The 24,388-nt window shown below is 32.0% G+C and overlaps 2 protein-coding genes across 3 annotated transcripts; one reads left to right on the forward strand and one right to left on the reverse strand.

The window, feature by feature from the left end:
• Positions 1-187: 187 nt before the first annotated feature.
• LOC140054352 (ubiquitin carboxyl-terminal hydrolase 44-like) lies at positions 188-6,887 on the reverse strand. 2 transcript variants are annotated; one of them, XM_072099311.1, is made up of 13 exons: positions 6,810-6,887; positions 6,295-6,427; positions 5,861-5,979; positions 5,562-5,729; positions 5,065-5,412; positions 4,756-4,879; positions 4,460-4,584; positions 4,179-4,328; positions 3,578-3,784; positions 2,737-2,961; positions 2,298-2,462; positions 1,961-2,007; positions 188-1,815 (listed from the first exon to the last, which is right to left on the reverse strand). In XM_072099311.1, exons 2-13 carry the CDS (start codon positions 6,400-6,402, stop codon positions 1,646-1,648), a joined length of 1,956 nt encoding a protein of 651 aa, XP_071955412.1. In that variant the 5' UTR covers positions 6,403-6,427; positions 6,810-6,887; the 3' UTR covers positions 188-1,645. The 2 variants fall into 2 exon arrangements, with proteins under 2 accessions (XP_071955412.1, XP_071955413.1); XM_072099312.1 differs by having other exon boundaries at positions 6,806-6,841.
• A 540-nt stretch (positions 6,888-7,427) lies between these two features.
• LOC140054369 (uncharacterized) lies at positions 7,428-8,273 on the forward strand. The gene is made up of 2 exons (XM_072099339.1): positions 7,428-7,451; positions 7,797-8,273. Exon 2 carries the CDS (start codon positions 7,797-7,799, stop codon positions 8,271-8,273), a length of 477 nt encoding a protein of 158 aa, XP_071955440.1. The 5' UTR covers positions 7,428-7,451.
• The last annotated feature ends 16,115 nt before the right edge of the window (positions 8,274-24,388 follow it).

Here is a 24,388-nt window from a genome sequence, read left to right on the forward strand (position 1 = left end):
GGTTCTCTTGCCTTGCCAGCAGTTTCCTAATTATGGGCGGCCTTTGTCGTCATAATACAAATACTCAAAAAATCAGATAGGAAATCAAATCCAAAAGATTTCATTATCAAAAACAAAGATAAATACATGAGAATTGGATACAGTACAAAATCTTTATTGGGATTCAAATACTACAGTATATACATCTTGGCAACTAATGAATGGAAGCCCTTTTTAAAAGACGACTATATAGCCCTACTAAATACCCTAATACTGACTTTGATCACACTGACAAAAATCATACTATAGAAAAATAGTATTAATTGACCAGGAGGAGGCATAATCCAAAATAGACTGTTCAATAATGTATTACCCTCTTTCTAAATGAAGAAGGAAAACGTGTTTTGTGTGTCAAATTATTAAATTACTCCATCATATAAGCTATTAATTGAATAAACACAGGTAGTGAATACAATTTGCATAACTTTACATAAATGAATAATTAAAGAGACTAACTAAACCTTTAAGCCCTGCTATTCGCCACTTTTTGTCATACATCAGCGTTACTCAGAAATACCAATGCTGAATAATTTAATTTTTGTTATTCTTAAGGAATCCCATAATTCAATCATAGTAACTATCTAATTGGAGATTAAGTACAAGTGTCCTGTTTAAACAAATTATTTACACTGTTCATTTCAAAATCTATCGTACATAATGTACACATTTTCCTGAGTTTTGTATTTACTCTATGTACACTTAAATCCTGGAGAATACTCATAAAAAATGAAACAAAAGTTAAGAATTTAATTTTTAAAAAGAATTATGGTTGGAAATAAAATTTCTTAGTCATAAGACATCTGTATCGAAATTAAAAACTCATTTGATTCACAAATATAAAAAAGTAAAACATGTTTTAAAATGAAAATGATTGTCTCCTGGGAGATTTCATCTGACTTTATAGTATACATTTACGTGTGTTCTGTTACGAACTACTGTATTGAAAAGAAATCATAAAAATAGCAAAAAATCAAAGCGTTGAAAAAGGTTACAAGATTTTTGGAGAAATGGGCTGAAAGTATTGATAGTGTGTGTGAACACTAACTGATTTCATTTAAATACATACAGCTATTTTCTCAATACTGGAAATGCTCCCAAAACCAGATTTTTCTAAAAATTTAGGTCTGATATTCTTTTTTTTACAATTAAAAACACAACAGAAACACCACACATTCCAGAAATGATTGGAAGAGTTGTAACATTTATAATAGTTAAGCTCTGTTTACACTATCAAACTTTTATGTGACAACAAAAATATGATGTGCCCATATATGGACATGATGATGTCATATCACTACCATATTTGGGCATATCACTACCATATTTGGGCACATCACACAATTTTCTGTCAAACTAGTTTGATAGTGTAGACAGAGCTTTATAAAAGTGCTTAAAAACAAACTTATACCCGACCTTTTGAGTCTTCAGGATCCAGCCTAAACATTGCAGGTATACAGTAGACCCCTATTAAGGGGACACCTTTGGGACCCAACAAAGTGTCCCCTTATAGAACTGTCCCAAAGAAGGAGTTCTACTGTAATATCATAATCTCTGTACTTTAATGTCCAAGTTGCTGTTTACAGGTCAAAGTTCACTTTGGCGATCATCATAACGTTATTCTTCTTGATCGTCTTTTTTGAGGTTGAGCTTCACTTTTGCCTTCTACACTTCGGTTTAACGTACGCTTCGTGTAGAACATTATGTACGCCTGACAGGAAGTGATGTCATCAGCAGAGCATAGTTCAAGGCGTGAATCATTACAATTTACCCAAAAGCCTAAAGAAGTAAATGATTGAAAGTTAAATATACTTATATTATAAACAAGTGATGATTTTTATGCAGTGTTTGAACTTCATATCTGGTGTTCTAAAATTTCCATTCCATTTAAATTAAACGGTTCCATCACTATTATATAACTTACCCCCTGCACTGTTATAACAGTATGATGTATAATGGCCTGATCCAAATCTGAAAAAAAAAATTCTTAAAATCAGCTATCCAATCGTAATCATTACATTTTTAGAAATGTAATCTGCATAAATTACTAATGATTTTTAACCACCACAAGAGTAACAAAAGTGTTAAAAAAAATAACATAAATGTTTATATTTCTTTTTCATAAAAGAATTTCAAACACAAGGTTTTATTATTGTACTAATATTGTCAATCTTCAAGAAGAACTTCTGTTGTTATTTTATGATGATGATGGACAAATAAAGCATTTCAGTATTCAGTATTCAGTATTTCAAGTTACTTACCCTCTCCCATGATGCATTACTACCGCTGTGAGGTCATACATGAAGTCTTCAGTGGTCAGGTCTGTGTCTTCATCAGCACTTAGGTAACAGAAAGGCCGCAAGTTTAAATCTTGTGAAAAGTCAACATGAACGTTGATTTTCTCTCTGTGATTCCGTCCTGACCATCTGTGTAAAAAAGTTAAATTTTAATTAAGTGTCAAAGTTCAACTAAACGATACATTCTGCTGTGTGAATGTGCTAAGTAATAAGTCTTTTTATTGAGTTCTGTTAACAGTCAACTCAGACTCTTTTAAGCTCTGTCTACACTATCAAACTAGTTTGACCAAAAATGGTGGTGATATGCCCAATTATGTTAGTAATATGACATCATAATGGTTATATATGGGCACATCACATGAACAAATTTAGTACATTTTTAGGCACAAATTTTATTCCAAACCTGAATCTCTTCAAGTGTAGTCGTAGAATCTTTGGCGGTTTTCTTATCAGTAACCGTTTTGTAGCTTCCGTACGGATAACTGCCTTGCTGCTTCTCCTTCTCCTGTTACAAGTGTCGCAAGAGTATACCGCCCCCAATTGTTCAATTTCTGTGAACTTTGTCAGCATTTCTGTTATATGACAACTTTCCTCTGATAAGCTGGTTCGGGACTGACTAAATTGATACCTGGACAAATTATTATTAATTGATTAAATTTTATGTGTCAAATATCAAATCAAATTTATTTTATTCATCATCGTTATCAAAATATAAAGAAAAACCAGGTCGATAAAGTGATGAAAATGAAACACATAAAGCGATGAAAAGATCTTGATAAAAGTGTAACCTTAAATTTACAAGAAAATAGAAATAGAAAAGTCAAATCATACTGATAAAAATTTTAAATAAATAAACTTAGCTACCTAAAATGAGTATTGTGAGCTAACTTATAAATATAAAAAGTGCAGTTACAGAAAATACTGAAATGGAGAATACTGTAAAACCAGAAACTTTCGTGTCCATTAAACTTTCGCGAATTTCGTGAATGATTGAAATTTGCGAAAGTTTCATGCCACGAATAAGTACTGTAGGCATACTACTGTATACAATAGCTTATGCATTAGCGTCTTTATAACACAAACGTCGCGCATACGCAATATTGTTACAGTATTTACTTGTACTTTATTTTTCAAATTCGCGAAAGTTTTATGTCGCGAAAATGGCCCATGTAACTAATTAGTTTCATGTCGCGAAAGTTTCTGGTTTTACAGTAATAAAAACAAGTAATAAAAAAAAGTCTTACCGTTCTGGAAACTCGAGTGATAAATCCCAGAAGGGTTCAAAGGTGTTTGACTTGTGATTACATTTACGACAGTTGACCTGACTAACCAACTGTCCTTCAAAACTCTCTGGAATGATTTCCTGAACTGGACATAACGAATCGCCCATTTTCACCAATGGTGGACTCAGAACATACTTCAACTCAGAATGAACTTTGTCCAATACTTCACTGTAATAAAAAATATGCTGGTATTAAGCTACACTATCAAACTTTATGTGACAACACAATTCGATATGCCTATATATGGACATGATGATGTCATATCACTACCATATTTGGGCACATCACACTTTTGTCAAACTAGTTTGATAGTGTAGACAGAGCTTAAGATGATGGTGTAATGTATTATTCTTTGTTAAACATTTGTATAATATACAGTTGACAAGAAAACTGAGAAAATACAGATTAGGTTCAATCCGAACAAGAATCCAATTTGTTAAGAGCTTTGATCAGTCTGGTAAGGTGCTATATAAACACATCAAATATATTAAGAGGAGTACTAAAGGTCAAAACCACATTACCCATATACTATGATGTGCCACTTGTTTCAATTGTCCCTTACCATAAAAATTCCTGAGCATCTTGTTGAGAGTATCCCTTAAAGCTTGGTATTAACCGCCACACTGAACTCAGGAAACCATGTGGGGAGACAATGGCCCATTTCCCTGACCACATCACACGAAATAATAAATGAAATTCATAATACAGTGGCCTAGAAAAAAAAAAGATGAAGGTAATGAAAGCTAGCAAAAAGAAAATTACAAACATAATTCATTATCTGTAAGAATTTTAAAAAAATAATTAAATTATCAGAATTAAAATAGGTAAATTTTCAATACTCACATGTTGTTCCTCACTGACCTTGGATCTTTGTATTTGGACGGGTCAACGGCCTCATTTGACCCTCCACTAAGACCAAACTTTACTTGACTGTGTTCTTTTCTGCCAGATTTTGGAGTTGTGATTTCCTACATGAAGCAAAATAGTTCATTAAATTACCCTAACCAAAATTCTTCATTTTATCATCTTCATATATAAAATGTTATGCTATTATGAACACACAAGAAATACAGGAACTTTGACCTCATAAACTTTGACCTCATAAATGTAAATATTAAGCAAGTACACTACTAACTTACATTGAATGCTTCAACTGTTGTCTGTCTATAGAATTCTCTTGTGAGTTTTGTCCCTGATTTTATATTTTTTTCTAATGAGCTATCTCCTATATCAAGAAACGATTCCCTGAAAAAACTAAGGTACCTGAAACAAAACAAGAGTAAACAATATGGTTATTACAACAATGTTTAGAAGAGAGTTTCCAGTGTTGTATTTATTCAAATCGTCCATTATAAAGCGCTTTCAGCAGTTAGTTCAACAATACTGTTTGACATGTTGGCCAAATGTAAAGAAAATGAAACTATTAAATAATATTTTTTAAAACATACCCTAAAACCTGCAGAATAGAATTCATATAACACGTGTTCCCAAGGTTACGGAGGCCAGTGACCCCAGGAGTCAAACTTGTCCACTTCCTCTTTGCAGATGGAGAGTCATTTGTGTTACTCTCTGCTTTTCTTTTCTGCGGTGTTACAACTCCCTCCGCGATATCTTCGAGTTTTGATCTCGACACTTTTTGTTGCTGAACCCTGGACTTTGGTTTTGGTGTTCTCTTTCCGGTTTCTTTATCACCGTGGACGTCATGCTTCCACGCCAGGAAGGTCTTACTTAAGAGGGTTAGTCGACGATGTACGAGGGCAGTGTAACCTTTGTCTTTTAGTATTGAGTTGTGACATCTGTCAATGAATGTTAAAAGAAAATAATATTAATTTTATCTTAATAAATGTGTCTCTGTGATCCAGACGTTAATAATTTGACTTCAAATTACTCTTCATTCAGAGTCTGTTGGGCAATAGACTAACTTTGATATTTATAGAATACTTACTGTCTATTGCTAGTGTCCCCACTGTCCAGGGAAAGAGATCGTAACCGTCTACCACTCCGTGTTGTTCGCTCGTCAAACTTTTGTTTTGCTATAGCTTCTAACGTGGACCTCAAAAGTTTAATGTCACCGGTTACGTTGTCATTCAAAACGTAATCATCACAAATGTAACTACAAAAATAAAAATATAATTTAATCAATAATTGATTTTTAGGCAAAATTATCTATGACATTTCTCTTTGATATTGCCTAGTTGGCTATATACCCTTTTACTATTTTACTGTATTTCTATGGGTATTTACCAAAATACATATTTATCGTTAACTTCAATGGCTACTGGATGTTTAGACTCCTCATAATGTCTAACCGCATGCTCTTCATTGTACCTTCCACATGCTACATGAGAACAACTCAAACAAGCCTAAAAATGAAGACATATTTTTTCATTCATCTTTTTATTTCGGAATACCATGATGACATAATATATCCATAGCAACAAAAAAAAAGTTTAATCTAAGAAATCATTTATAGATTACAGATAACTGGAACACATATTAAAAATACAAATAGCAATAGCACAACATTAGGAGCTTTATAAATTCAGAATATTATTATGGTTTTCTGGTTTGGATTCATTTGGGTTTTGAAGGGTAAAGTTTCGAGGGAGCTGCTTGATGCATCCATGAGAAATCATTTGGTGATATGGGTACTGAATACGAGTAGGCCTATTTTTTACCCAGACACTTTCTGTTGTACCACAACGATCGCAAAGCCATTTCTGTGGATTCAGGATTGAGTGATTTTGTGCCAGTCGTAGCTTGCTGACATGTTTGCAACGATCCATGCCACAAGCAACATGAAAATTACTTCTGAAAAATATACAAAAACAAACATATTTCATATAAATTTGGCAGTATTATTATAAACAATAAATAAGTAGATGTAGAATGGTCTAGTTAGTTAGGCCTACCCAAGGGCCCTATTTAGCTAGGCCTACCTAGGCTAGCCATTCTCTCTCCTCCCCCGTTGGACTCCCCGATTAAAACCACACAGACCGACAGCAGTCTAGCTAGTGTAGTTTGTGGTGTAGTGTAGGGCTAGGCTCAACACAGCGTGTTGTGTGGCGTACATTTTATAATAGGCCTAGATTAATATTGCAATCATGGCACGTTACTTGCCAGTGTTTTAATACAATGTTTATAGGATCTATTTATTATTAATAAGTTGTATCCTAAATAACAATTCACCTACTAACAAGTTGAAACGTATAAAACTAGGGATAAAAAGAGAGGCGCACAACAATCATCAAACTCTCTACTAAAAAACAAAACAGAGGGATTTATTCTCACCTTTTTTTTTAGACAGCGCCACCATTCATAACGTGAAGTTTTTTTCCCATAAAAGAGGACGGTTGTCACAAAATAATAATATTTCGATTGTCATCTTGTTCTCCAAAACCTCTATTATTCCATACACATGCAACGAAATATTACACAACAAGTATTCTTTTTTTTAAGTATTACTGTATCAATATGTGTAAAGGAAATTATTATTAACAAATTATCCTATCACTTTTATTCCAAAAGTTAGTAAATTTAGGCTGAAATTGAAACCCATATATATATTTTAGATTATCTTTCCATTAGGCCTAACTCTGTAAATAGAATGAATGTTTAAGGAAGTGTGAAACGTTTAACTAGTTTTGAAAACCTTCGGGAAGTTGTTTACAAATTTATTTTCACTTTGAACATCAGGTGCGTAGGGTATACAGGAAGGAAACGAATAACACATCATTCATTGCCACTGACTTAAACAATAAAAGGCCAAATGTATAAACTGTCTACTAAAGCTAACGAATACACACGGAACTTCTTTCCCGTTCAAGAAAATAAGGTAGGCCTATTAAGTAGAAAATTACATAATATATAAATCCATTGATTGACTTGAAAAACATTGATATTTGCCATTGAGTGTCCTGCCGCTGAAGCCGCAAAATTCAAGGTATAAATCGTAAATCTGTGAATCATCCTTCTATAATCCCCACCCCTTTCTGTCCCTTCCTCTTCACCCCCTCCCCCAGATTAAAATCACTTAAAGCGATTTAATTTTCTTACGATAGGCCTACGAAATATTAGAATTCCTAGGACTAATTAAAACATAACAAAAAACAGAGAAGATACACAGAATAAACAAAAACTATGTATACAAGTTATTTTTAAAATATTTGTGATCTTACAGATGTCCAGTCAACAAGACGTACAAGATAGATGCCTAGACCATCAAGACAACTCCTTGGAATCGTTTTGTGTAACTTGCACCAAAAGTGCATGTAAGAAATGTGAGCATTTTGTAAGTTGTTATGCAAACCATGTTACCAGGCCAATGATAGATGCAGTAGATGATTTTAACAAACAAGTAAATGATGTCCTCGTATCAGCAGAAGATATCAAACAGGAATTAGAAGCTACATATGATTCAATGATTAATGATAAAGGGGAGTTTGAATCGCATGTAAAATACATCAAGAAGATTATTGAAAGTCATACAGAAGCTATTATTGAAACTGTTAGAGAAGAAAGCAATAAGCTATTGCTGGATCTTGAAAATGTATGTAAGCAAAAAAATGAAGCCACTGGAAACCAAGTAAAAGAGCTAGAACTCCAGCCAGCAATCGCAAATACAACATTTGAAGAAATCCGTTACAAGATTTATTAACAAACCAGACAATACTAACACACTTGACAATTACAAGTTGAATATCACTGAAATTAAACAATGCATCAAGGAAATGAGTAGCAGATATTTATCCTATATGAAAAAGGTTAAACCGAACTTTATAATGAACCCAGAGTTACAGGATGCCATTGCGAAAGGCCTTGGTAAAATTACAAGTATTGACGTCATCGATGAAGAAGATTAATATATTACTGTAACCATGGGACAGCCATTTATAGTAAAGGTAGAGAGTCTGGATAAAAGTGATCCATGTAAATTAGCTGCTACACTGACAACTCCATCGGGTAAACACGTTGCTACTGATGCCATTGAATACATGGGAGATGCGAAATTTAGAATAAAAGCCCGATGTGATGACGAGGAAGGTGACTGGAAGATGGAGATTAACGCTGGATCAGGACCTGCTGTCAAAGGATCACCAGTAAACATCAAAGTAGAACCAGTAGGACTTATAAAAACCACTGATAACATCGCAGCACTCAAACTACACGACAAGGACGAGTATGTCACAGATGTAGAATTAGATACAGATGGTTGTATGTTAGTATCAAGTTATAGTAAAGAGTTATTGAAGTTTAACCAATCAGGTGAACATGTCGGCGATATACAAGTGTCAGAGAATGCTAAGATCAACAGAATGCATAGACTGGATGATGGTTGTGTTCTGTACAGTGATACACTCAAAAAGAGTGTCGTAATGTGTAATAATAAATTTGAAGAAATCTCTCAATATGGGAAAGAAATATTGAAAAGTCCTAAAGGCTTAACGGTAAACAATGAAACACGAGTTCTGTACGTCGCAGACATCGAGGCACACAGTGTTTTTAATTTCAATATTGACGATTTTAACCTTCTGGGTAAGATAGGTTCAAAAGGTAGTGAAGAAGGACAACTGTATATTCCACAAGATGTCACCCTAATAAGGGAAGGTAATTTAATGATTACTGAGTCTGGTAATAATAGAATACAACTGTTTGATGCAAATGGTACGTATTTAGAAACACTTGTTGGTCCGGGCGAAAAAGATGGGAAAGTCGTGGGTCCTTTGTGTATAGTAATGGACACGGATGAAAATATAATACTATCCAGTGCTCATAAACTACAATTATTTGATAAAAATGGTGTTTTTGTCAAACGAATAGATGATAAAGATGATGGAATCAAATTCCCATGCGGCATTACAATAATCTCTAATAGACCAAGAAGATTGGCAATTGCAAACTTAGGAGAAAATAATGTTAAAATATTTAATTATTAAACAGTATCTTGCTTACTAAATAATTGTAAACACAACTCGAATGATCTTCAAGGGGAATATTCTGTAATCATAGAAAACAATGATACAGAAGAAAATAACAATTACACTGTAAGATAGCAAATCCCCTTTGAACTTATCCAATGATAAACTATAGTATTTATGGTGTTGGGGATTTTTTAGAAAATTTTCAAAAGATTAAGTGTTTCTTTCTGCTAATGTGTAGGTTTATTTATGTGCCGCAATTAATATTAATTGCACTCAAAATCATATTGACAATCTACTGTACATACTTGAACCCAATGATAAATATTTATTTCTAATTTTTATATCTTTATTTGTTGTTCTAGATATTTGTATTTGTATATAGGCCTAGATTGAGTGCTGTTTTATTAGGATCGCGTGAATAAACACTGCACATTGCAATACAGAAACAAGTTTATTATCGGGGCAATTTGTTTTTAATTTCAATATTGACGATGGTAAAATGTTGGGAAAATAGGTTCAAAAGGGGCAACTGTACAAGGTGTCACGTGTTTGTCAAAGCGCTGCATTATATACCGTTATAATAAAGTTGAGTATTTGTTCATTCATTTTTTTATTGTTCCACATAAAGTAAGAAAAAAAAGATCAAGAAAAAACCTGATTAAGTCTTTGTTTATGTGTGGAATCTCAAATAAGCCAATGAGGTCTTTAAGGCTGAGTTTCCAAAACACATTGGGCCTACATTGTACATGGTAACGTAGAATTGCTTTCTAAAAAAAAAAGAAGAAAAAAATCCAAACAGATTTTATTTGATATCAATAGAATAGACAAAGTAAGATATAAATTCCATAGGAGTAAACTTATTAACTATCTAATCAATATTAATGGATTAAATATTTTTGTATTTTTGTTTTAATGTTATATCCTTAATTTGTTTTGTATATCACCGACATAAAAAAAAAACGCTTGCATTAAATGATCACGTGAATAAACACTGCAATAACACCAGAGGATGTTGTTAATTCGCTTTTTATTTCTATAATGTTAATATATATTTTAATTATAAACATAAGCGCCTATAGTTATTTAAAGTGAGTCAAATGATACAATGTTAAACTTGTTTGTATTTTGTTTGTCTTCATTATTTTACACACTCCAAAATATGGTTGTATTATTATTGATAATGCCTTTCTGTTATGACTTATGTTATTCGGTGAAATGATATTCACCATGTTGATTGTAGGCAGACAATAAATAATATATCGATACGATTATTATTACTTTTTAGGCCCTATACTAAAAAAAAAGTCAAACGTTAAAAAATTAATTGTATTTTATGACACTTAAGTCTCATTTATATTATTGTAGCAAATTACTTTGATGTCCTATATTATCTTTTTCTTCTTTCGAAAGAATGATAACTTTGTTTTCCTTTATATGTCCGATAAACTCTCTTTTAATTCACTAATTTGAATGTCTAAATCTGTTTTTGTACGGGATAACGCCGATTCAAGTTCTTTCGTCGTAGGTTCAAGATTTCGTATTTTTTCGGTAGAGTTTTGTATGTATGTGTGGCCTTGTTCGTTATGTTTAATAATCTCTACTTTAAATTTTAAATGTTAAAATGTTTTAATTACTAAACAGCATTATACAAACTGAAACTACACCGAATGAATGGAATGAAGGGATAATTATCCCAATATTTTAAAAAGGAGATCGACGTGATCTCAATAATTATCGAGGTATCACACTTAATTCACGTGTTTCTAAAATTTATTATCGAATTATTGTATATAATATTTCTCAAATTTTAGATGAAAATGACATCTTTGGTGAAGTCCAATGGGGCTTTCGGACAGACAGAAGATGTGAAGACCCCATTTTTGTCTTAAAAAGCATTATCGCCACAAGGCGTGCTGAGGGTAAAAAAAAACATTTCTTGTCTTTTTGAACTTTAAACAAGCCTTTGTTTCAGTTTGGCGATAAGGGTTAATTACTGCTGCCAAAAGAATTGGTATCCGTGGTAAACTTCTTAACTTAATAAGAAATATGTACTATGATTGATGAGTTTTGTTCAATGACTTAGAATCTGATAAGTTTAGCATTAATGAAGGAGTGAAACAAGGCTGTTCATTGTCACCAGTTCTTTTTCTATTTACATTAACGAACTAAATAAACCTAATCAAAAGTCATAAACTAGGTGTTCAAATCTATGACACACAAATAGGTGCAATATTCTTTGCTGATGACGTGGTTTTTAATCGGTGACAATGAGTCAGAACTTGTGAAACTACTTAAAGTAGCAAGTGATTATTCACAAAAATGGAAATTAGAGTTTAATTTTGACAAATCAAATGTGCTCAGATCACAGGGCAAAGAGTTAATCCACATAGAACATGGAGCCTTGGTAATCATTATATAACAGAAATAGAAAGGTATAAATATCTTGGTGTAATAATATTACGTTCATACAGATTCAGACAATATCGTTACAATTTGTTTTGTTTTTTGGGCCTATTGTAAACCAAGTGTTTTAAAATTACTTATATAAAAAATCCTGTACCCTAATCTTAAATACAGTTACATATTACAAATAAGGGATAATAACTCTTAACTTTTGTTGAAAAATAAAGCATTTTGGATAAGTAGTTTTTTAGCAACTGTAATTTTAGTTTTAATGTTACATTCTGACTGCTCAGGAAAGGTTTGGCGACTTCGAAAAATTTCCCCTATCCTTTAACACTATCCGGTCACTGACAAACCAAAACACTGCTTCAAAAAAGGGGCTGTGCCGACGAAGTATCTGAACCAATCACATTTTACATTAGGTCATTAGAAAGCTTGATTGATTAGCTTTTGCATGGTGGAACAGCCAATATCATTAGATAACTAGGTCAAACGTTATGAACGTTTTTGTAAAAATCTCAACAAATTGGCAGAACAAGCCTATTCTTTAAAACAGGGCAATTTTCAAATCGTCTAACTTTAAAAATCAATGCCGACGAAGTTTTTTTAAATTAAAATATTAAAAAATGTTTAAAATAACATGATATTGTAGGTACTTAATTAGGCATTACAATGTCGAAACAGCCATAAAAATCGGTCAATTAATAACAAAGTTACATTGAAAAAACCTCCAAAAAATAGCTGTTTTTTGGTGATTTCATGCCGTTTAGCGGAAATCGCCCGGATTTGGGTATATAAAACAAATAATAAAAAAAGGAAATAGGATAATAGCCTATAGCTTTCCTCTATTATAAACAATCAGAATGATTTTAATAGGGTATAGCATACTACGGTAATCTTTTATGGAGAACAAGGACTACCAACAATTAATTACGCCTCTGCAATATGGTTATGTAACTTAAAAGGCTCACTAAATAAGTTAGAAAATTTACAATACCAAATGGCTTTGAATGCACCAAGAAACGTTGATGGTGACCTATGATGGGAGACACTCTACACCATTCAAAATAAGTTTGGGATGTCCTACTTTAACAGAATTAAAAATATGGACGACCAAATGTGTCAAAAACTCCTATGTAAATCTATAATGGATGTAGAAGCTAAGGTGAAATGGAAGTGGATTAACCATATCAAAGATTTATTATGTAAATTTGATTTAGGAAATAAGTTTAATTTAAATCCGGAAAGTCAATGGTTTAAGAGTTTTACACATGCCAACTCTCTAGAAAATATTAAGGAATGGTTAAAAGGTGCATAAACAAAGTCAACCCTCTCCGAATATTTGAAATATAAACACTAACCTAAAGCAGAGACATACATGCTTGATATGGTGAATTTTGATTCCATTAGTTTAAAGTTTAAAGCGAGGTCTAACTCTCTTGATTTAGAAGGTAGATAAAATACATGGTCAGAAAATGAGCCTGGTTTTTGCAAGCTATGCAACAATCAGGTAATTTAAACTACAGACCATTTTCTACTTGAATGTTCAAACCTTAAAAATGTAAGAGATACACATTTTAACTAAAAATTGATTTATTGTATTGTTGTTGATACATTCTGGGAGAATTTTAGAAGTGGTACAATCGACTACCAAAATCATATTTCCATTTGAGAGAATAGGTGAAATTGTAGACAATCACTGTAAACAATACTTAGCTGCTGCATGGAGACATAGAAAGACTACACTTATATAATTATATATATAATATATAAATGTTTACCGCCCACCATATTATCTACTAACTTTTATTTTACCATTTATCTAATTCAATAATATATATATTATATATATTTTTTTTAATTTTGTTTTCTTTCTCCAAAATTATATAATCTAACCTAAATCTAAATTAAATAATATAAATAAATAATACAGTACGAAAAATAAGTCTAAATAATATAATAAAAATAGTATCACGTTTAATTAAATTACAAATAACTATTAAAATTAAATATAATAAGAACAAATAATCATATAACAGTTGCATTTATTTTAATAACAACAGTATATTAAAATTAATTATCAATTATATTTTTTAATAACAATAAAGATAATATTCGCTTTAAACTTGAAAATATTAATAATACTGACAACAAAAATAATGATAATAAATAGATAATAAAATTAACTCCATCATATAGGTCATATAGATTGTTCGATTTGTAAGATTATCTTGTTTTTACTATTTCATTTTACTTGCATAATTCGCTTCTTATTTAAGACTTAAATGTCTTTTCTTTGTGTGTTTATATTGCCTTATAAACGTGTGCCGCTGATACAAAAGCGTTTGTTCAATAAAAGTTTTAGGTTTTTAGCATCATACTTATAAAATAATTGTAAACTCGGATCGAATGACCTTTAACAGTCCAATAGGAATATTGTGTAAACATAGCAAACGATAAAGCAAATATCAATACATTAACTTTAAAGCAATCTGTCTTTGAACTCAGTTTATGATTACAAATGGATTGTTTCAAAAATTTACCAAAAAAAGATAGGCCTAATTTGATGATTGGAGTGTTGGTTTTCTTGCTAATCATTTTATATGTATTTGTCAAACGTTCCGCCTACTAATAGTAAATATATTGGTTTGCTTTTGGACTCATTAGGTTCATAGTTACCACCTTTATAAAGAGTATCTGACTAAACAAAAAAGGTAGATGAAACTCCCTAAAAACAAAATGTTAAATATAACGTTGAGAGGAATACGGTGTGAGTAAAAGAAACTAGATTTAATTCATCCCTATGACGAATTATAAGTTATATGCATTGATTTAAATAAGGATAATTTAATTTTTAAAAGATAGTAATTCATTGATTTTGTCAGAATTTATAATTAGTAAAGAAAGATAAAATCTTGTTGCCGCAAACTCTGAACATCGAGCCACAATACACAACCAGAGATCCTTCCGCGTACGTCGTAAACAATTATGCATATAGATAATTACAATAATGAAAACATAAATCACTTTTCTCAAAATTTCATTATAAATCATACGTATAACTTATGCACTAAAAAATCAAATTGAACAAATGCGGATATAAAACAAAATATTTATTCGTAAACGCGATCTCGGTACCACGAATATTATTAGACGTGATCAATTTGGAATATTGACATTCATTAGAATTTAAAAAATGTCTACTTTGTACACCAATGTATCATATATAATAATTGTCATAGTATGTCTAAAACAAGCACAATTCCATTCATTCGGTTGTCACTCGTGACTTCATCTCCTGCAATACATGACTAATGTAAAATAATTCATCAATTATTAATAAACAATACAATATCAGTATTACTTTTTGGTACTAGAGGTCAAATGAAAATAAGATCGAATTGTTTACCTTACCTTACCCTTTGTACGCCAAAATTGTACAAGATATCTACAAATTAGGCTTTACAAATAAATTTTAAAAATGGAGGTCCCCTTTTATTCCGAGAAGCTTTAAGAGATTTAAAAATGGCATGTTTACACAAATAATTGTTTATCGTGACGTGGAAATTTGAAGAAAACAATCTAACTGTATCAGCTTTATAAAGCAAGTTTTTATTATGTGAATAATATTTAAAAAAATGTGAGATTGAATGTGCTTAGATAATAGGTACACAAAATCTGTACGTAAGAGAAAGATCTGCCGACATTCAGAAAATAGAAATTGAGAATAGGAAGTCTGGTGATAGCTTTTGCAATGTGAAATTTCATTACTTGCAGATGAATCATACATATATTCACCAATTGAAATTTATACTATCTATATCTTCATAACTTAGGCCTAGATAATAATAAAACGGTATTCCGTTGTTTCCTCTATCTCCTGCAGCTTCACCCTCCTCATCCTGCTGCTGCTCTTCTTCTTCACCCTGCTGCTCCTCTTCACCATCCTGCTGCTGCTCCTCCTCACCCTCCTCTGGTTGATGAACAGAATGAAGATGAATGAATGATGTCCAGACAATTTCTGTCAACCGATTTCGTCTTCGGAATGGATTCATTAGTGCTAAAAACTTTGTTTTAATCCCCTTTCTGTTTTTCTTTTTTATTCTTATTTTAAGATTTGTTATTGTCTTAGCTCGAGCCTTTAAATCTCTTTCAACACTGGATACTTCTGTAATCCTTTGTGTAAGCGTACTTTCAAGATTTTGTAGTTGTTGAGTAACGTTTTGTAATTCATTTTTTAGTTCGTCCCTCGTTCTTGCAAGGTCTTCAATTTGTATAGCTCGGGCATCTGAATTTGTCATCATCTCATCCATCATTAATTTAATTTCATTTAGGCCTTGTTCATTTTCTACCTTGTTAAGAGCATCTTTCAGTCTTTCAATGTTCATGTTGTTTCTAGTAAAAGTTCGCCCTGATTTCTATAGCTTTAATCAAGCATTCCTTAGCGTTATTAACCAAAAAATCGGGTGGAAGTTCTTCTAAACCATTCATTGGAATTTGGGTTTCCCTTCTACACAAAGCACATTCAATTGTGAATTCATTAGGGTCCTCTCTACATTCTTCATATTGAATTATGCATTTTAAGCAAAACGAGTGTCCACACAAAAGACGTTTAGGCTGTTCCATTTGCTCCAAACACATTTTACATTGAGTAATCTCCTTTAAAAATGTAATTGGGTCGTCTGGCTCTGCCATGTTGTACTTACTTACGATTTAAACTTTTAGCCCTTATATAATAACTTTATAGGGAGCTGACCTGCTTTCTTCGGTAAAAACAGTAACCAGTCAAATTGATTAACGGACAACCACGTTTCGTACGTCTCACCACGTTTCAATACAGTTTAATTATTCTGTGTTATTTCCACCACGATACATTTCCGCGCCTATATTTTGTAAGCATCAGTTTAGGTATCAGTTCGTAGACAAAGATTGTCATCTAGAATAAACAAGGTCTTCCTTTTATTTATTATCAATGATGTGATTATTTATCAAAAGACAAAACTTATCTGTTACTGTCCATCGGTTTCCTACCCTAAAAAACTTTCCATCGGGTAAATCCACTTGAATGTTGGATATTTGAAGATGAATATGCGTCTTTTAAACACCCCCATTTGTAATGGGTTCGTCGGTGCATGTCATTTCGTGAGTGGCTGGCCGCCACAACAATAAAACAGGTCAGATAAAAGATCTCTGAATACAATTTTCGGCATCGATTATTGTTTTCGACTTTCGACAATTCATTTTCACGTCAAAATGTCAACATACGCGGATTCGGAGGAATTGGTTAGATTTTCTACAATATGTTCAATGTGCCGTGAAACAAAGGTAGATCCCAGACTTCTTGAATGTGGTCATTCGTTTTGCTGTAATTGTTTAGATCAGAAACATAAAACCATGCAAAAGGCGAGTAAATCATTCTTTGCTGTCGATACTAACATAAGGTGTGTTGTTTGTCACAGTTCAAGTATAATTCCTAAAAAGGGTGCTAAGGAACTTCAACAGCCTAATTTGGTTGCTACCGCAACTGAATGTTTTAATATAGCTCAGCAAAATGCATTCATTTTTGTTAAACCTCCAGCATGCAGAAACCCTCTTCATAAAGATGTCTTGTGGTGTGAAACATGCATGGTTTACATATGCAGTAGGTGTTCACATAGGCCTAGGCGAGAAGATCATAATCAGTACTGCCACTTTAGTTCAAATATCGATTTCTTAGAGGCCCATGAAAAGGTGAAACAAAGAATACGCAAAATTGAAAGAGAAAATAAACTATTAAAAGAGTCCAATGAATCAATAGGACAAGAAAATGAACAAAGGGCCAGGCAACAAGTACAAGAACTTCAACGATTGAAAACACAGAGCGACAGTGACTTACAAATGGCCAGGCAACAAGTACAAGAACTTCAACGATTGAAAACACAGAGCGATAGTCACTTACAAATGGCCAGGCAACAAGTACAAGAACTTCAACAATTGAATGAACAAACCGAGAGTGACTTTAAAAACGCTTATGAAAGAATACAACATGTTGATTTAACGTTGGAACAAGTAAACCAGCTTAGAGACAATTCTGAAACACAAACTAGAGACATACACGATCTTGAACAAATAAAAGAACAAAACAACAGTGTAGTACAAAACGTAAAACAAAAAATAGAAGATCTTGAAAGTAAGATGGAAGAAATTAACCTGAAAACTTCCAGTCTTAAAGAAGATTCTGATGCCCAAAATAAAAATTTAGAAATTCTTGAAAGAAAGCAAGAACAAATTGAATTACAAGAGCACACTCAAAAAAGAAAAAAGAAAATAAATGTTTTTTCTGGAGCGAGAAATCGATTCCGAAGACGAAGACATAATTCTTTCGATGATTTCGTTTGGTGAAGACAGCTTGTGCGGCAAGATGCGGAGCAATCAAAACTCAAACAGTAGCCTACATTGTATTACAAATTCACGTGTAGATCTCAGTAAATTATCACATTTTGTAAATTTCAGAACAAACAATTTAGGTTCTTTGGATTTTTAGGCCATAATGTTGAGTAAATGAGTAAATAAAGTAATAAACTCCCAATTCTAAACTTGTTTTCAAGATTTAATGTAACATTATCGGAGTTTAATAATCAAATCTAGCTAAACCATGTACGCCTACAGTTGTTTTTTTTTTTTTTCAGTCTTTTTGCAATTGTGTGAGCTGGGACAAATATTTATTAGAAAGTCGATTGATTAAATATGTATAATTTAGTTAAATTGAAGTTTCCATGTTGTTTGTAATAATTGGAAGCTACAATTACGTTGTTAGTATTCTTTTAAATACGATGTCAGCAGACGTTTTATTGTTGTTGTTTCCGGCGCGGAAAATATGGGTGCACACTGAAAGGCGGAAAAAACGATGGCAGCTCATTATTTCACTTTTTAAACAATACAAAAATGTATAATTACAAACATCATGTAGACCTTTCTTTTAAAACTATTTATCAATGTTGTTGATTCGTCTATTTGTTTTTAAAATATTTTTATATAGTTTATTTTATATCATTGTTGTTACTTTGAGAGTACGGAACCTGTACTCTTGTTATAGTGATTAGGTTCACTTTTAGGTTCCTGCCTACTCCCTTAGTTTCTGTGTTTTTTTTGTTTGTAACTGGTTTTTGGCAATAAATAATAATAATAAAAATAATAAGAGTAAAAGAAATTAGAAATGTTAGGATATTTTTTTGTTTAACGAAAATGTCGGTAGGAAATTGTATTTTATCGGAAGATTATTCAAAATAAGTAAGGTATGCTTTTCAATCAAATTTTAGAATTAATAAATTGATACTCAACTGTATATGAAGATAACTTTTATTGACTATTATATTCCTTTTTCTCTGTGTTAGTTTCAACATCTTGCAAGCATGTCATCGTATGAGTATTAACTAATAAATTAAATTTAACCCCATTATAGATAAGCCGATAGTTTGAATTAATCACGAGGCATATACTGACAGTATTAATTCGTAATTAATTTCTGTAATTTTTGGAAAGTGCCATTAAACGTTAGAGTTAAATCAATTAACCCATATCAGGATTACTGTACATTGGTCCAATTGTTTTTTCCCCATTAGACTGCACGCATCCGTACTGGGGTATCAAAATGACTGTAATTGCACTGGAAATGTTTAAAGTTTAAAACATTATCCGCCATCCCTGGAAGGAGGTTGGAGGGTTTGGGTGGGGGAGTAATGGCGTTTCAAAATTACCGGAATCAGTATACGAATGTTTTAAATACATTGAAAACTGCCAGGGAGAGGTTGTGGGTTGTGACGGTAATGGAGTATCAACATCGCCAGAATTACTCTGAATTTGTTTACAGTTGTCCAGGTAAGCTGAAATTTTTTTCTCTATAGGCCCGTGTATGGCCGCAAATCGCATTTCCGGCTAATCTCTTTTGTTTATGAACTATATAATTTGGTATAATTTCCTGTCCGATTTAGTTGGGAAACGGAAACTCATAGTCCCAAAGTCGTCATTTCATAAATCTTACTTTGTATAAAAGTACTATGTGGTTTATTCGAGTATAATGTGCATATTCATTATAATTGAACCTAACGATATTGCAACAAGTGATCTATAAATTGTGAACTTGCCGGTACTGTCAACAGATAAAGTGATAAAATGTCTAGATTAAAAACTAATGGCGTCAATTATGATTTCGCTTTTGATTAGGTTTAATCACAAACTATAATGTTTGTGACTTCGTAAGAATTTACAAAGTTAAGTTGTGTTCAGGCCCACCATCGGAAACTCACAAGACAAACATATACACAAGATGCTCTACATAAACAAAGTCTTATTACAAGTCTTTGGGAGTGGAGTTTGTCCTTAGAAAAAATCCTGACATGTGACGGGACTTGAACCCAGGACCTTTGGAGTGTTTGTTTTTTGTTTGATTGTTTGTTTTATTGTTTGTTGTCCATGGTCAATATCTCATTGCTATGAGAATGTACATGTAATTTCCAGACCATATGCACTGATTATTAGTATGTACCTAACTGTGTTCGTAGGGAGTACAAATAAATGAATGTTTATGATTTTTGAATAGGAAGTGTGCTCCACGAAAAAATGTTTGTACCAGCTATAGGTTAAATGTCAAAAATAAGGTGTTTTTAAACATTTTGTGTATTTCTGTTGTATTAGAGCAAATATGATTATATATATTGCGAGAAATTTGAGACTAAAATTATAACTTTCTGACTAGTGATTGCTGAGATATTGATTTGGCTATTTTCTTGACCAATGGTCAAAAATAAAGTTTCACAGTCATTTTTGGCAAAAGTTGTCCATTAAAAGGAATAGAAATATGTATATTCTGAGTATTTTGACACCAACTATGACCATATCCACCCACAAATTTCTGAGATATGAAAAGTGTGCTCCAAGCCAAAAATATTTTTGCCGGCTATATGTCAAAGGTCAAAATTAAGGGTTTATTGACAGTTTTATGATTTTTATTACATTAGATCAAATATAAACATATACTTTGCGAGTAATTTGAGACCACAATTATCACTTTCTGACCACTGGTTGCTGAGATATTTATATGGCCAATTTATTGATCAGTGGTCAGAAAAAGGGTTTCTGTCCACTTTTGGCAAAAGTTTGCCATTAGATTGAATAGAAATATGGGTCTTCTGAGTAATTTGGTACAAAAAATATTCCAATACACCCAGTAGTTAGACCAAGTTACGCAAAGTCTTAACTTTGACCATATTGACCTTTTGGCCCTTGTACTGACCGAGCATCCCAATTTTTTTTCGACCAACAGCAAAAAATTGATTTGTATTGATATAAGGAAGCAAAAAAACATTGTTGGCATAGTTTGCTAGAGGGTGCAGGTAAACCCCTTATGGCTCCCCAACTATACGTAGGTCGCACAACAGCATCTTGATACTACTGTACTTTATTCCTCTCTTTAAAGTGTTTTTTCTGTTCTTTTTTTTTATTTTTTATTCCAACTTTTATCTACTGGTTTTATATATATTTTGTATTTCTTTATTGTCTAATTAATTTATTTTCTTTATTTATATATTTTTTTTTTTTTTCTTCTCTTATTTAAATATTTTGTAAAGGCAATCCCGTCACAAGATTGTAATCTTTTTGGGATTTGCCTTCGTCCATTTTCTTGTTTTATCACTTGCCATTTTGTTTATGTTACTTTTGTCTTTTGGACGTGAATAAATGTTCCTTGAATTGAATTGAAAAATAATAAATTTGAAGAAATATCTCAATTTGGCAAACAAATATTGAAAGTCCTCCCTAAATGTTTAACGGTAAACAATGATATTCTTATACGTAGCAGAGGCACACAGTGTTTTTAATTTCGATATTGACGATGGTAACCTTCTGGGTAAGATAGGTTCAAAGGGTAGTGAAGAAGGACAACTGTATATTCCACAATATGTCACCCTAATAAGGGAAGGTAATTTAATGATTACTGAGTCTGGTAATAATAGAATACAACTGTTTGATGCAAATGGTACGTATTTAGAAACACATATTGATCCGGGCGAAGAAGATGGGAAAGTCCTTTGTGTATAGTAATGGACACGGATGAAAATATAATTGTATCCAGTGCTCATAAACTACAATTATTTGATAAAAAATGGTGTTTTTGTCAAACGAATAGATAATAAAGATGATGGAATTTGATGAAATTAAATTTCCATGCGGCATTACAATAATCGCTAATAGACCAAGACGACTGACAATTGCAAACTTAGGAGAAAATAATGTTAAAATATTTAATTACTAAACAGTATCTTGCTTACTAAATAATTGTAAACACAACTCGAATGATCTCCAAGTGGAATATTCTGTAATCATAGAAAACAATGATACAGAAGAAAATAACAATTACACTGTAAGATAGCAAATCCCCTTTGAACTTATCCAATGATAGACTATGGTATTTATGGTGCACTCAAAATCATATTGACAATCAATCTAGTGTAGCCTACACACTTTATAACCAATGATAAATATTTATTTCTAATTGATAGGTCCATTTTTATATCTTTATTTGTTGTTCTAGATAGTTTATCCGATTGTATATAGTTTAATTGTTGTTTTATTAGGATCACGTGAGTAAACACTGCACATTGCAATACAGAATTATAAATTCTTATGAAACAAGTGCATGTTTGCCGACATCGTGGCAATTTGTTTTGAATTTCAATATTGACTATGGTAAAATTTTGGGAAAATAGGTTCAAAAGGTAAAGGGGCAACTGTATATTGCACAAGGTGTCACGTGTTTGCCGAACCGCTGCACATATACCATTATAATAAAGTTGAGTATTTGTTCATTCATTTTTTATTGTTCCACATAAAGTAAGAAAAGAAAATGATCAAGAAAAAACCTGTCTTTGTTTATTTGTAGAATCTCAACTAAGCCAAAAAGAGCTTTAAGTCTGAGTTTCCAAAAGACATTAAGGGCCTACATTGTACATGGTAACGTAAAATTGCTTTCTAAAAAAAAAAACAGAAAAGTCAAATAGATTTTATTAGAATATCAATAGAATAGAAAAAGTAAGATATAAATTCCATTCAGAGTAAACTTATTAACTATCTAATCAATATTAATGGATAAATATTTTTTGTATTTTTTTTTTTCAAAAAGGTTGGTGATGATTTAATATTATATCCTTATTTTGTTTTATATATCATCGACATAAAAAAAAGCTTGCATTAAATGATCACGTGAATAAACACTGCAATACCCCACCAGAGGATTTTTTTTATATTTTTATCTAATGTTAACAATTTATAACATAAGCACCTATAGTTATTTAAAAGGAGTCAAATAATAAAATATTAGAAACTTGTTCGTATTTTGTTGTCTTTATTATTTTACACACTCCAAAATAAGGTTTATTATTTTTTAAAGGCCTATACGGTACCGTATTGTTTCCACCTATTTGGCGACATATACACCATGACATGTTGATTGTTATGTAGGCAGACAATAAATAATATGTCGATACGATATTATACTTAAGGCTATACTACAAAAAGTCAAACGTTGAAAGCTTAAAGGCCAGGTGCGGGCAAAACATTTCTATTGATCATACATTCCAATAATTATCGATCTATAGTTTCCCCTATGTTTCATAATTTTTTGGGATTTTATTTGTGTTACACGAGCTTGTTGAAAATAAGCACTTTCTTATCAGTGGGGGGATAGTTCAAATTACACAGTAAAATTTCTATTCTTTTGTACACACATTTTGTAAATAGAGAGGCATTTTTTAAAAGCTATGAAAAATAAACGGTGTGGTAAAAAATGTTATCAGATGACTAAATATAGGTAATATAACTTGAATATTACATTTCTGATATTTTTATTCAACTTCAGATATTTATTTTCATGCAAAAGCAAAAATTATCCACCGTATATCCCCCATCTTTTTTCACCGTCTAGGGAGTCACAAGACATGTTATTACAAAAAATTGATTTGTATTGATATAAGGAAGCAAAAAAACATTGTTGGCATAGTTTGGTAGAGGGTGCAGGTAAACCCCTTCTGGCTCCCCAAATATACGTAGGTCGCACAATCAGCATCTTGATACTACTGTACTTTATTCCTCTCTTTAAAGTGTAGACCTATAGCTATAGGCCTATGTACTTAATAGCAATGTTAGATAAACATGTCGGCGATATACAAGAATGCTAAGATCAATAGAATGCATAGAATAGATGATGGATGTGTTCTATACAGTGATACACTCACAAAGAGTGTCGTAATGTGTAATAATAAATTTGAAGAAATCTCTCAATTTGGGAAACAAATATTGAAAGTCCTCCCTAAATGTTTAACGGTTAACAATGATATTCTTATACGTAGCAGAGGCACACAGTGTTTTTAATTTCGATATTGACGATGGTAACCTTCTGGGTAAGATAGGTTCAAAA

This window comes from Antedon mediterranea, chromosome 7 (assembly GCF_964355755.1).
Source record: "Antedon mediterranea chromosome 7, ecAntMedi1.1, whole genome shotgun sequence".
NCBI classification, from domain to species: Eukaryota; Metazoa; Echinodermata; class Crinoidea; order Comatulida; family Antedonidae; genus Antedon; species Antedon mediterranea.